Below are 14,187 nucleotides of genomic sequence, written 5' to 3' on the forward strand. Positions count from 1 at the left end.
AGGTCTTAACTAAAGAGGGGAAAGTGCACTCTAAGCCGAACAAGCTTGCAGATATATAAAATTAGTTTCTTTAAAGATCTAGGACTATTTACCAATAGATTATTTTCTTGTGATCAGTATAAATTTTTCAAGAACCAAGGAACTCAGTGTTTTTAGTCCCATGAGCTTTGAAAGAGGATTAAATGCCTATTCCTCCCACAGAAAAAGAGGGATTTTTGCAAACTACTACAGTGGGTTTCAGACCCCTTGCATCAAGGCTCAATGATAGGAGAAGTCATACTTTTTCTCCATTTAATTAAGGATATCAGAAGGCTGTTCCTTATTTCCAGGCAAGATCTCCTTCACTATAATTTGCCCCATCTCTTTCAGTAGCTCCAGGAATTGGGCTGATTTGCAATCCCTGGCTCTTTCAAATCTTTTCATAGCTAAATTTTTTCCAATTCCCTTTAATTGTTCCTTGTTTAAAAAAAAAAATTGTCATTCTAATTCAAAGAGGACTTCAATACATTTTAGTGAGTTAAAAAAAAAAGTTGAAGACAGGGTTTCAAAATCACCATCTCTTGCTCAATACTTCAATTTAACAATCTGATGCCACTACTGCATAAAAAGCAGGGTAATGCTAGAAGATCAGATGTCCTTTGAGGTTCAGCAATATACTAACCTTCACAGAGTTGTGAAGATGGTAAACCACGTGGTTTGGTGCCTGACCACCAGAGTACTCAATAGGAGGCCATTGCAATGGTATCATCTAATTGCCCCAATGCATCAAGTCAAAAAACAACCTGCTACCCTTGTATCAGAAGGCCTTTTATGACTTTTCACTGGCATATAGAATTGGTTAGGCTTACTCTATCCTAAATATTCTCCAGTAGTAGTAGTGATAGTAGTAGTATTTCAAATATCATATACTAGGCCTCTTTATACTCTTAGGAGTGAAAACTTGCCTTAAGATTGGGATGAAATTGCAAATTTTAGAAACCTACCCAGCCCCAAACTAAATACATTCATTCACTGAACATTTATAAAAAGAAAACTACTATATTTACTCAAAATGTTCATGCTGAGAAAGAAACCACTCAGTATGAATAATTAAATGTGATATAGGAGGTGCATTCAGACAACCACCTGAGGATAATCAGTTAAGAATGGGTATAAAATCTGGAGATGTGTTCATTGCCAAAGAAATTGGGAACACACTTGCCTCTGTACTAATCTGAATTAAGTGATACCTCTCTTGGATAGGTCATTGCTAAATTAACAACTAGATTTTGTTAAATTTTTGAAATAGGCAAAGATCTTGAAATACTCTCACCCAAGAACATATGCTTAATCAGATTGAAGTTTAGAAAATCATGTTTTTAAAAATCAATAGTCAACTTAGAATAAATTGATTAAAAACTAACTTGATATCCCAAATCTTTGCCTTTCTATTATTATACAATGGTCTTCAAGATAACTATCCTTTACGTCCTTCTATGATGAAACAAAAAAATTTATCCTGTAACTCTCTATTTAAATAACTAACTCTATAATTTTATTTGATACCTGTAAAATTGTGTGTGCAAGAATCATTCTGTTTAAGATAAACATACTTATAAATTAAATTTATTTTGAAAATGGCAGACAGTAATGACATTTATTAGGAAAATTGTACTTCACCCTTGTCCTGCTTTTATATTGAAGGGAACAGAAAATTTGAGCTCCCTTCAAGAAAAAAAAAATTATTCTTTCTTGGAAAACTATTAATCATTAATATGACAAAAAATGCATATTTTTGACATCATGAAATATTCCTTCCTTAAAATAATTATACAATAAAAATAACAATCCATTTACTTGAAATGTTAGATTGTTCCCACAGCTTAATTTTAACTTTTTACATATTGCTCTCAAATTCATATAAGAAGAAAATTTAGTCAATAAGAATCCTTTTAATATTCCCCCAAATAGATTATTGTGCAGGCATTGAGACCAAGAATAAAGTTATTTTGTCCATAGTACTCAGTCTATTGTTCAACTCGCTAGAGTAGAATCCATAGAAAATTGCAAATACAAGTTTACTTTATAGTCACTCTTATTTCATCCTTGTGTCTTAGAGAAGATGATTATTGGAGGAAACTTAAGCCAAAGACCCTGATACCAACACATTAAAATATGATGCCTTATATTTATCTCTTTCTATAAAGCCTTAGTTATGACTTAAGCTAAAAATGCTTCCTTCACAAATGTTCACAGAGGGAAAATGATAGAATATGGAATAAGCCGTAAATTTAAGTTTTGATGCAGACAATAAATTACAGAAGTACCAGAAAATTCGTGTCCCCTGCCAACAAAATGTACTCTTTTGAAAATAATGGGCTTCATCCAGGAGTGATTAGAGCTGAAACCAAGCCAATAATTTAATGATAGCTTAAAGTCTCATTGCAAGAGACGCCTGTATTTCAATTTACAGAAAATCTTGCTTTTAAAAATAGTATTATTTTCAAAGTAATTCCAGTTTCTCGTTAATTATACAATATGCTATGGAACAAAATGCAGCACAAGATAGCCATTATGGCCATAATCCAGCTGGGGATAGAATTAATTGTTGAAATATTTAATACTTAAATTATATATGCAAGCTCTATCTTCAAGGCATTCCACAGAGTGGACCAAGTATTATAATGAGACTGCATCTTCCTGACCCTTAATTGAGTTCTATGCAATATCAAAGGGACCACAAAAAAAGCTTCTGTGATTGAAAACATTCCAAAATGTTAATTCTTTTCAAAATAGAAAAAATTCTTAAGATTATAGTCCTAATTTTCCACTCAATTCAAAAATAAATCCCTTTGATTTTAGTGACATAGGATGAATTATATTGTGTAAACAGATGTGTAAAGAAGACTAAATTGCCAGATTTATTTTTAAAACATTACAACACTGAAAGAAGCAACAAAATTCCATTAAAGAAGTATTATTGTAAAGAAAATAAACTCATAAAATCTTTATATGTCCATGATTTTAAAATTCTTACAAAGCAAAATTTCTGATTAAGAAATACATAACATGGAAAAAAATAATAGAAAATTTGCAAATTTATACAAAAGATCTAAAGAAGAAAAAAATCATATTATACCTTGTGACCTTTGAGTAATTTAAATATTTATGGTCCTCAAATAATTTATCTCTGCCAAAAGACAATCATCTACTCTAGTGTTCATACAATAATCTGTCCCTCCTTAAAATAGCATTGTGTTAAATTAATTATCATAATATTCATTTTTATTATTATTATTATTCATAATTATCATTTAGTTGCACCAAAATTTTAAAAAGTTACTTTTCTACAATGTTATATTTTATTCAAAATTAAAAACATAATGCCTTCCCCAAATAAACTTGCATGGGTTGAATATACATCAAAACCACCATACATATTTATGAAATGGGTTTTAGAGAAAACTGAAAATTGAATGAATGAATCTTCATTAAAAATGAACAAACAGGTCGTAATCTCTATAATCCAGTTAATTGGAAGAGGAAAAGCTGGAAGATAGAGATTCTGCATCCAGCCGTATATCACAGACTTTCCTGAAGTATTAGCTGCCACTTTTCTCAATAGAAAATTAACTTTGCAGCACTACTCCAGAAGAATGAGCCTCGTTAGATGGAGTATGTAAAGATGACACCAGGATGTAGGAGGCTTCTAATCTCCTCTTTGCCTCACTGCTGAGAAAGTTTGTTCCACATCTGTGAAAGCAGACACTGGTGACCAGAGACGGGAGATCTCTATTTGAAACCAGCAGAGGGCCTGTGGTCACCACGACTCCCATGATGGCCCTAAACAGTGAGCCAAGGGGCAACTGGGGCAGTGAAACTTCACACATACTCCTGAAGGTTAGTGCCATCTCATCTTTTAATAAGCTATCAAAGGTAGAAATTCAGGAAAGCTAGAGAAAAGCCTGCAGATGTCTCTGAAGACTGGTGACCTTTCAGGACAAAGTATTTAACTATATAGAACATAGATTCTAGACCATATGTGGATAATATGAAATTATAACCAGAGATATAAGAAATGCGGTCCACTTGATATTCACCTATATGCTATTAGCATTTCTCACTAACAGTTTGTCAGATAAGATCTCATACAAAGGTTTCATTGTAGATTATGCAAATAGAACAAGAATATTGATTCATAAACCAGTGATCAAAATACCACCTCATTGACAAACTAACATTTTGAAAAATGATAGTAACAGTACTTGAAACACTACAATTACACAGGGGAAAAAATGGGCTTGACACACTAAGAGATAAATAGACTACATAAAAACAATATATGAAATGTATAATTTGACAGACATGGTAGTTGATTTTACTTTGATTCTGATATGAACACTTCATTTGACTCTCATTTAGACAAATGTGGTGGGCTTACTAAACAAGACACTTTAATTTACAAGCTGAAGTAATATCTTATAATTTTATGATCTCAATAGCGAAGCAAAAATGTCCTAGAATCATGTGAAAGCAGCTCGGTCATTAACAGTGATCTCAATCCTCCCTCATTTCTAGCAAAAATGAATGAAGAAGGTTAGCTCATCCTGAGGTATATGATGCTATTCTCCACTGTAGTGTAGTTTCCACATTGTGTCGTGGTGGAAGCCAATATTAATCATCAAGTCTTGACCAGTCAATGACCAAGGTGGCCAGTTGCCACATAACCCCATATCACCTTGATTCTTTGATCAATATGAGTGAAGTAGAATAAAAGTTTTTGAACATAAAAATTATTTTAAGTTCCAAAAGATAGGTATATTTTCACATCTGAATCAAGCTCCCAAGTCAGCTAGACAATGGACTAGTCATCTCTGAACTCATTGACCCCTTAATGATAAATCAACAATGTATCCAGTTATATTAACCAAGATGCTTTCATGCACATCATCCTTAACTAAAAGCAGTTTTATTTAACTTTAAAATATAAATCTTCACAACAGAAATTTTAGAAACATAATAAAACTGACATTAGCAACATAAAATTCACTCTGTTTTTGAGTCAACACTGACCTTCTGTTCCAAAAGTAATGTGTTTGTAGGAATTGCTGCAAAAGCCTTGTAACTTGACTTGGTCTTGTATTGCTAGAATGGGTAACCAGAAAGCAAGAGTGGAGATGAAAAAGGGAAGAATATGACAATTTTAGACAGCTCTACCAAGTTAAATGACAGGTTATCAAATGAAGAAAAGAGTCATTATACTTGAACAACTTGCTTCTGACAAAAAGAAAATTAGCTCACATATTAATATTTTTATTAGAATGAGAAGCAAAGAAATGCTACAGTAAAATATCAGCCTAGAGATCATAGGCAATTAAGTGCAACACAGTTTCACAACTTAAAAACATTCATTTCCACAGTTACATATAAATTTCTCATTAGCTGCATGCCCTCATAGGAGTACTGCTCTATAAATGAGCAAGGTTCTTTCTGTTGATCCTCAAAGGAATATTTCTTCTTTATAGTACCATAGTTAACAAATAGTATAGCAGTAAATTTAATTGAGTTCTTGATACATTTTTGCATCATTCATAAAAACAGAGATCATAATACATAAAATTGAACAACAGTTCTTAACAAGGTAGTCAATAATTTTAATAAAATATCAGCAATATAACTTCATAATGGAGAAACAAGTAAAAGCCCCTGATCTTTTAAGTTCATTTTTTTCTACCTCATCATCATCTCTTGTACTTTCTAATATAGTGATATTGATAAAGTAAATTTTAAAAACTTCCTAAATTTTAAGTAAAAGTGCGATGTAGTTTAGTTTTGTGGATATTTGGAGAAGAGAGGTGAGTATAAGGAAGTTGTAGGAAGCAGGATAAAAAAAGCATAATCAAAAGCTCAATTTTGATTTTACTCTGGGTCTCAAGCTGATTAAGTTCAAGGCTCCTCTCTCTTCAAATGTCCTTGCTTTAGGCAGCTTCCCCAGTGGCTCAGAGCTAACCGGAAATTGGCACAGAGCTATAGGGTGTCTCAGTTCCTTGGAAAGGAAACCAAAGAGTCTAATGAAGAAGACAGGGCAGTACAACAAAATTAAACCTTGAGTTTATGAGCATAATTAAAGTAACCTTCATTAAACTGCTGGGATGAAGCTAAGAGGATGACACATTCACTGTTCTAGGAAGAAGCTAAAGTAAAAAGAAGTGCCAAACCTAGAGGAAGATGTCAGTGTCCAGCTAGAAACAGAACACATTTTCTTTGTTCATTTTTTAAATTTTCTGTCTACTGTGTTAGGTATAATGAAGAGAATTGAGCCATCTGACACCTGGGTGCCAGCTGGTTTGACATGGAAAACCACCTTATCCTGATAATCGTGTTCACCCACACACATGCTCACCTCATACACTCCACATACACAAACAAATGCACATTTTTATATGTGCACAGACTCCTAAATTCACATGCACCCACATAGAGACATACATATATACACATTCGCACCTGTGCAAACACGCACTCAGCAAAGCATGCAAAGATCTCAGAATCTGCATCCTTTTTTCCCATGAAATAAACTCTAAATGTTTACTTATGTTCTATTTTTCTCTTTCATATAGCTATTCTCCTTCATGAAGTTCTGATATTACTCTGGGTCTCAAGCTTCAATTAAATTCTTTAATTTCTAACTTCTACCATGTTCTCCACTCTTCCAAGTCCTGTACTCCCATCTCCTCCTACAAGAAGGACAATTTCTGGAGGATATCTCAGGTCCCTTCATGCCCTAAGACTTCACATTGACCCTAAAATGCTGTGGTCTACCAGCAACAAGGTATTTGAATAAGGATTGAAAAATTCAATGTCACCTCTTCATATAGGAGCAATAGGAACTGACATTTATTATTATTTAATTTTATAGAAATCCTATAATTAAAATCCATTAGGAAAAGCAGAGGCATGATCTCTGTCCAAGTATATCTTATTAGGTTTGATTTATCATTGTAAACTGTGAGGATAATGATTTTTATGTTATTTAATGTACTAGTATTATTTAATGTTTTTATTAGGTGTTTCATTTTAATCTTCATTCAAGTTACATACCAATGATAGTAAGTTCTTACTAGTGGGTTCTCCCAATTTGGTAGCTGTTAAACTGTCCTGAAAATCTGTTTGGATATGCACAGTTCAACCAGTGGATTCATTCAACAAATATTTTTTGAGTAACTACTCTATGACATGCACTAGTCCTCTAAGACATATATAATCTTTCCTTTTCAGTCTGAAAATCTTGATTATTGCTATAAAGGATACTTTTTGGATCCACTCTCTTTCCTTTGAGTTCTCTCAACAATATTGTTAAACCCAAACATGAAGTTCTTTATTCTAATTTGGAATATATTTCTTTTTCAGCATTCCATAGCTTTCAATTTTATTAGTTTCCATATTTGATTTAAAAATAAAAGAAATAATATGAAGCCTTTTAGAAGGGAGATTTTATATTTTTTCTCATTTTATTTTCAACAAATCTGCCAGAGAACAAATGTTGAGCAAGAATTTGTTGACTTGAAATATTTAATTAAAGTATTTAATTGAAGATTATAGCAAGATTCAGAGGATATGAAAAAAACCACAAATTTTAGTTCTTTATCTATTGATCCAACCCTAGACTCACTTGGCTGATACCCATATTCCCCTCTATAAGCATGTGCTGTGCGTACTTCAAACACGTTATGATTTTTGAAGTCATCTTCCAATTTGATCCACAATGTTTGAATTCATGAACTTGGATCCCTGTTTTGTTTAGGGTTTGTTATGTGTGTGTTTGTTTGCTTGTTTTTCCTTTGAAAAGTCTCTTCTGCAAGTTAAATTGTACAACCTCCCAATTAAAATGCAAATACTCCCTATCCCAGGTAAAAGGAAAACTTGACAATCATTGATTGACCTTTGAGTGTGAATTATTACTAAAATCAATTTAGCTGGAGAGAAGCCAAGGGAATGGGACATGAACTGGTTAGTGTTAAGTCAAGTGACACAAATAGCAGACATGGAAGAATTGTGGAATATCAGGAGTCTTCACAAAAGCAGCAAGATCTTTTGAAGGGGGTGGAATAAAAGACAGTGAGATAAAAAGGAACTGAGAAAATATATAAGTCCAGCTACTGTTTTATCATTTCATACAGTCTCTCAGATGATTGCTAAATATTTGTTATTCAACCTACAAAATAACACAGAAATATTATCTTCACTTTCATAGCTATCACCTTCCAAGCCACCATCATCACTATCCTAGCTGATTGATTATAATAACCAAAGTCTCTCTACTTCCCCTCTCATCCTCTTACAGTCTACTCTTAACACAACAGCCAGGATTGTGTCACTTGTCCATTCAAAACTCTCCAATGGCTTTCTGTCTTCCTCAAAGTAAAAATCAAAGACTGAAGAGTGTCTTACAAGATGCCACAGGGTCTGGTTCCCAGTTAGGTCTCCTTCTGACAACGTCCAAGTACTGTCACTCCTCAACTCCACATTGACCCCAGCCTCTGCCCTCAGAACTTTTTCCTCACTCTGCTCTCTTAAGGAATATCACTTCTTTGGATGTTGCTTTCTCAAAGATGATTGACTTATTATTTGGAGAGTTATTATTGATTGTTTCTCTTTCACCATGGAATATAATAAGCTGGCATTGTTGCATGTTTTGTTTGTTGTAACTTGGAAAGATATATATTAGTTACTCATTACATATTTATTGAATGAATGATTTGTTTGAACCCAAACTAATTATTTTAGGTCATGAAGACACATCTCATATTGCTCATTTCCCAAATGCTTTGCAGTTCTGAAGAAATGGAGACAGTTACATACTGACTGCTGCCACTAATTCATCAGTGTAACATAATTGAAAATTGTTTGATAAATGAATGATAGTTTAATAAACAGAATACCAGCTATGGAGACTAATGAAATATCCAAAGCTCCCAGCAGTTTCCCTATACAAGTTATATGTCCAAATAATTTTGAGGCCAGGCCCATTACTGGAGGACCTCACAACTGGAAGAGATATTCAGACCTTTTACCCCTTTTAGTGTGATTCTGATGTAATGGTCACTCCAGTTTATACTAAATACCATGATGACTTACTACAAGAAAAGTTTAAATTATTGTATAAATGAAGGCAAAATATATTTGGAACCCAAACACAACCCCTATGGGTGAATTTTATGATATCCAGTCTTTGTCAAGAGGAAAAAAATATGTCTTAGACAATATAAATATTGATCAAATAGTAGCCTGAGCAACATTGAGATAAATCTCTATTCTGCCCAGGGCCATGACTCAAAACAAAATCATATTTTAAAATCATATTTGATGTAATCCAAGTAATCCAGTAATCCAAGCAACTCAGGAGACCAATGAGGATCACAAGTTCCAGGACAGCTTCAGCATCTTAGCAAGACCCTATCTCAGAATAAAAAATAAAAATAAAAAGGACTTGGAATGTAACTTAGTGGTAAAACAACCTTGGGTTCAAGCTGCAGTACAAACAACAACAACAACAACAACAACAAAAACTACATCTGAAATTAACATAACAATTATATCATACTCATGCAAACAGATTCAAACTATAAGACCTATCAATGAAAAAGAAACATCAAACATGCTCTTTTTCTGAATTTAGCTCAGCCTACTCTGGCTGTTCCATTTTATTTTAATATGAAAGGACAGTAGGGCCCAGACTTTGAACTAATATCCTTCAAGCATTTCTGTTTCAATTTGTCGGCCATCTGTGTTCTAGGACCCATATCCTTTAGGAATCTGGGCACAAGTGAAGCTGATCTAAATCTGAAGCTCTTTGACTTCAAAAAGAGCCCTGTGCTTGGATTAGCACCACCCTGGAAGGAGCAAGTCAAGAAACAACTTACGAAACCATAGAAATTCTTTGATTTCACAAAGCTTTTGTCTCTTTCTTCCTATCATTCTATAAAATAATCATGCCAATTTAAACAAAAGTCAAATGTCAAAAGAAACTAGGATAGGATTTATCTCTACCAGCATCAATTTTAATGATTTTTTATACTTAAAGTATAATTCTTGAAAATAATGGTTTGTAACAAAAAAAATGTTGACTGATTTTAATCTAGAGAGATAATATAGCAAGAAGCAAGTAGGAAATAAAGATGAAAGGGAACAGTCTGCCTCAAAGAGCAACTATTTTTTGCAATTATAAAGTTAACCCATGATAAGAAACTTTTTTTTATTCAAAAAAATAGATTAATGTTTTTACTGGTGGTAGTTATAGTACTCACTTACATTTTCATGTTCATCAACTTTAGTGTATATTTCTATAACCTTAAATTTTCTTAACTTGGAAATAAAGAAAATAAAACAGAAAGAAAAACCTAGTGATTGAAATTCTTCCATGGTGGGAGCAGGAAGGGAGTCAGGGGGGGAAATAGGTCTTCCGACATACAGGCCTTTAATTTATCAAAAGCCTTTATGGACTCCCTCTTCTGTGTCCAAAACAGGGCAAAACAGGAACAAAGCACAGTGAACCACAAATAGGAACACTTTGAAGAGGCTTATGGAGTAAAAATCACTTCTCACAAAGGTAATGAATAATTTATGTGGCAGCAAGTCTTAAAAAATGATTTTCAATAAGTTCAGAAAATAATGAATAGATGGCCAGGATTTTTAATATACTGCAACGAATTTCATAATCACACATAGGTATTGAAAAGTCATTAAGAAAGTTCATTTCACCTCAAATAAATAGGAATTTTAAATTTAGAATCATAGAAAAAGTTAATTTTATCCAATTCATTTGCTGTGAAAGTTTAAAATATAAGGACTTAGTCATTAAAATACATTTTAATATGATATAAATTGAGAATTCTGGTCATTATTCCATAATAATTATTTCTTTCTTCATGAGAATTATAAAGTAGGATAACTTGGTAATTAATATGAGTTACTTTTTGTAGCAATAAATCATAGTAGAAAAAGAACAAGGCTTCAAGAATTAGCAGACTTTAATTAATATAAATGTTAGTTTTGTACCAGATATTTGACATAGACAAGTTATTCACTGAATTTCATTTCTTGGTGTATACAAATAAGGATAAAAATATTACCAATCTCCTGTGGTTATAAAAATAGGCAAAAAGCTATGCATTTTAATCAATTATAATTATTTTATGTAACTATTAGATAGTTCTAGACTCACAGAAAGCATTTGATAACTGTAGCTGTAATTATTATTACCATTATTCAAATCTATTACTATTCAAATCTTGTGTCTCCACATATAGTCTTCTGGGATTATCTTCTGTATATTTGGTCAGGTTGTTTTCCATTTCTAAAATGCCAACTCCTTTCCTCTTCATTAAGCTAAATCCTAAACATTTCCAACAAGACTGACATCTATAATAACTTCCCTCACTAGCCATATCCTGTAATAATATTCCTGTTTTATTTAACTCAGTCAACAATTACTTTATTTATAATTTAAATTACAAAATGTTAATTTGATTGCATACAACTTGCCATCTGTATCCATGGGTTTTGCAACAGATTAAATACATTTGGAAAAAATTGTGTCTGTACTGAACATGTACAGACTTTTTAATTCCATTTAAAATACAGTGTGATTGTCATTTACATAGTCTTTACCTTTTACTAGGTATTATAAGTAATCTAGTGATGATTTAAAGTTTATAGGAAGATGTCTTAAGTTATAGGCAAATCCCATGTCATTTATTTATTTGTTTGTTTATTTATTTATTTATTTATTGGTACTGGGGATTGAACTCAGGGGTACTAGACAACTGAGTCACATCTCCAGCACTATTTTTTGTATTTTATTTAGAGACAGCATCTCACTGAGTTGCTTAGGGCCACACTAACTTGATGAGGATGGCTTGAACTAGCAATCCTCCTATCTCAGCTCCCAAGCTTCTAGAATTACAGGTATGCACCACCACACTCAGCCATGTCATTTAATTTGAGACTTGAGCATCTGCAGATTTGGGTTATCTCTAGTTGGTCCTGGAACCAAATCAAGCAGGAATAACTGTACTTGCTTTCTAGTTTTATTGTAGAATTAGTAACTCTACATTGTACATGTGTATTTTTTCTGCTGAATGAAATTTAATTTTTCAAATTAAAGTATTATCTTTTTCCCCTTTAAAAATCATGTGTTCCAAAGAAAGCTAGTCCAGAGGTAGACATATAGTAGGTTTTTAATGCATAATTCACATTATACCTAAATAAAAAATGCCCTTGGAGTCATACATAAAATGTTACCTTAAGAGAAGGTCAAATCAAAGGGATTTGCAGAAATAAGTAATTTTAGACAGACCATAATTCATCTCTACATTCAAATTTACCAAATTCTAGGATCTCCCCCCCCCCATACTTTCTCCACTTTCTCATAGGAGCAGAATAAATGTCATAACTATTGATCTTCCCCCTGAAAATCCATATTTTGAAATTAGCATGCACCATGCAAAAAAAAAATACCTTGGGTTTCTTGTTTTCGGGGCCTGTTGACAGGGACAATGCACAAGGTGAAATCAGCTCCTTGGTTCTTGTTAGAGAGATGGGAAGTGATGGGGTTGAAACGGGTGCCGTGTGGTTGGATTTTGTGCTTTCAGATTTCATCATTCTTGAAGGCAATGAACCACTGCCACAATTTGGGTGCAGTGTTGAGGGACTGAGCTGTAGTGCAGGGGTGGGCAGAGCAGCAGGTGGGACTGAGGAGGACCCCAAGCTGGGAAGAGAGGCACAGCCAGCACTGGAGAGACCAGGTGAAGAAAGAGCTGAAGGATTCAGCCCCTGGCCTGATGGTTTATATGATGCTCTTTTGGATCTGTCTATCAGGTTTGAAAGGGCTGGGGATGGATGGAAACATTTCTCTGGAGAGGAGGGCATGGTGCTGTGATTAATAGGTGGAGATACAGAAGATAATGCAGATGAGGCTAATGTAGAAGGGTGTGTGTATGTATTCCTGGGATTCTCTGAACCTCTGAGATCCCCATCCTGTTTGTTCTTTGAAGAAGAAAGTGAAGAGCTTGGTGGGACAGGAGGAAGATCTGCAAAACTAGAGGCATTGGTTTGCATTGTACCGCTCTTCAAAGAAGTAGGAGATGGTGTTTTCTCTACATTCACAGAAACAAGGCTGCTATTGACAGGTGTAGTAGGAGAGAGGGAGGACACCTGAGAGGTGGGAGTAGACTTGGTGAAGAAAGGGAGGTGGAAGGATTGCTGGGCCAGCTCAGAAACCTGGTGTTCTGCTTGTGCTGGAGACTGGGCTCTCAGGGAGCAACTTGAGAGAGATTTTTTAGGTGTGAGTGTGGTTTGCTTTACTTTTTGGTCAAGGGCGAGAGTGGAGGAGGCCAGGGAGTTGAGGGAGAAGGTGGGGCAGGATGCAGGGGACACAGGTCTTTGGTGAGAAGGGTTTGACTTGAGGATAGCAGTGAGAAGGGAAAGCCGAGAGGGCACCTGGGATTTCACCCCTGTCTTTGAAAGATTTCCACTAGATGACATTTGGCTACAAACAGTAGAAGAGGAGCCATGGAAAGAGGAGGTAAGTGGTTTCGGACTTGGAGAGAGTGAATGCATGACAATTCGGACTGGTATGTAAGAGGCTGAATTCGACTTCAGGGAAGCACTGGAGGAAGGTGAAGGAGAAGTGGTTTTCAGGCTTTCTCTGGGACTAAGGACATTCGAGGTTAAAGGCGTCGTCTTCTTCAGAACTTCAGGTGCCAGTCCAGGGTTTTGATCTGCTGCACTTGGACTGGAGAGATTAGAACCTGATAGTTGAGTGGAATAGGGAAACGGTAATGTCCACGAGGCGCCCTTCGATGCAGAAAAGGGTGAAGAGTGAGCAGTCGTTTGAAAATACGTAGCTGTTTCTTCTACCAGGGCCCCACTGACATCCAGCCTCCTAGTGTGGAACTCCTCTAGGACAGAGGCTCCATCGAGGTTAGCTGGGACAGGTGGTGTTTTCTGATTAGTTGGAGAAACAAAGGAGAAAGCAGGTGGTTTACAGGCAAGCTGCTCAGAAGTAGTGGGAGAAGAAGTTAACTAGAGGAGAGAAACAGACAGATTGAAATAGGACATTATTTGTGAAACCATCACAATATTCTTGTTACTGTGTCACTAAGCAAACAATCCTTCCACTAGTTTACACAAAAGGGGGTGCCTTAC

At 34.6% G+C, this 14,187-nt stretch overlaps 1 protein-coding gene across 18 annotated transcripts in view; it reads right to left on the bottom strand.

Moving 5' to 3' along the window:
* Window positions 1-14,187, bottom strand: part of Mlip (muscular LMNA interacting protein) — a 237,267-nt gene that overhangs the window by 106,714 nt on the left and 116,366 nt on the right. For 10 of the 18 annotated variants that reach the window (XM_026411242.2, XM_026411241.2, XM_026411243.2 and 7 more), the window contains 2 exons: window positions 12,499-14,064; window positions 5,053-5,124 (listed from right to left, as the gene is read on the bottom strand). The exons of 4 other annotated variants lie outside the window; for them this stretch is intronic. In XM_026411242.2, coding sequence (XP_026267027.2) covers window positions 5,053-5,124; window positions 12,499-14,064 — 1,638 coding nt within the window. The remainder of the gene's footprint in view (window positions 1-5,052; window positions 5,125-12,498; window positions 14,065-14,187) is intronic. 4 more of the 18 variants (XM_077801979.1, XM_077801978.1, XM_026411240.2 and 1 more) reach the window with 2 other exon arrangements.

The sequence above is a fragment of the Urocitellus parryii genome, chromosome 8 (assembly GCF_045843805.1).
Source record: "Urocitellus parryii isolate mUroPar1 chromosome 8, mUroPar1.hap1, whole genome shotgun sequence".
NCBI lineage: Eukaryota > Metazoa > Chordata > Mammalia > Rodentia > Sciuridae > Urocitellus > Urocitellus parryii.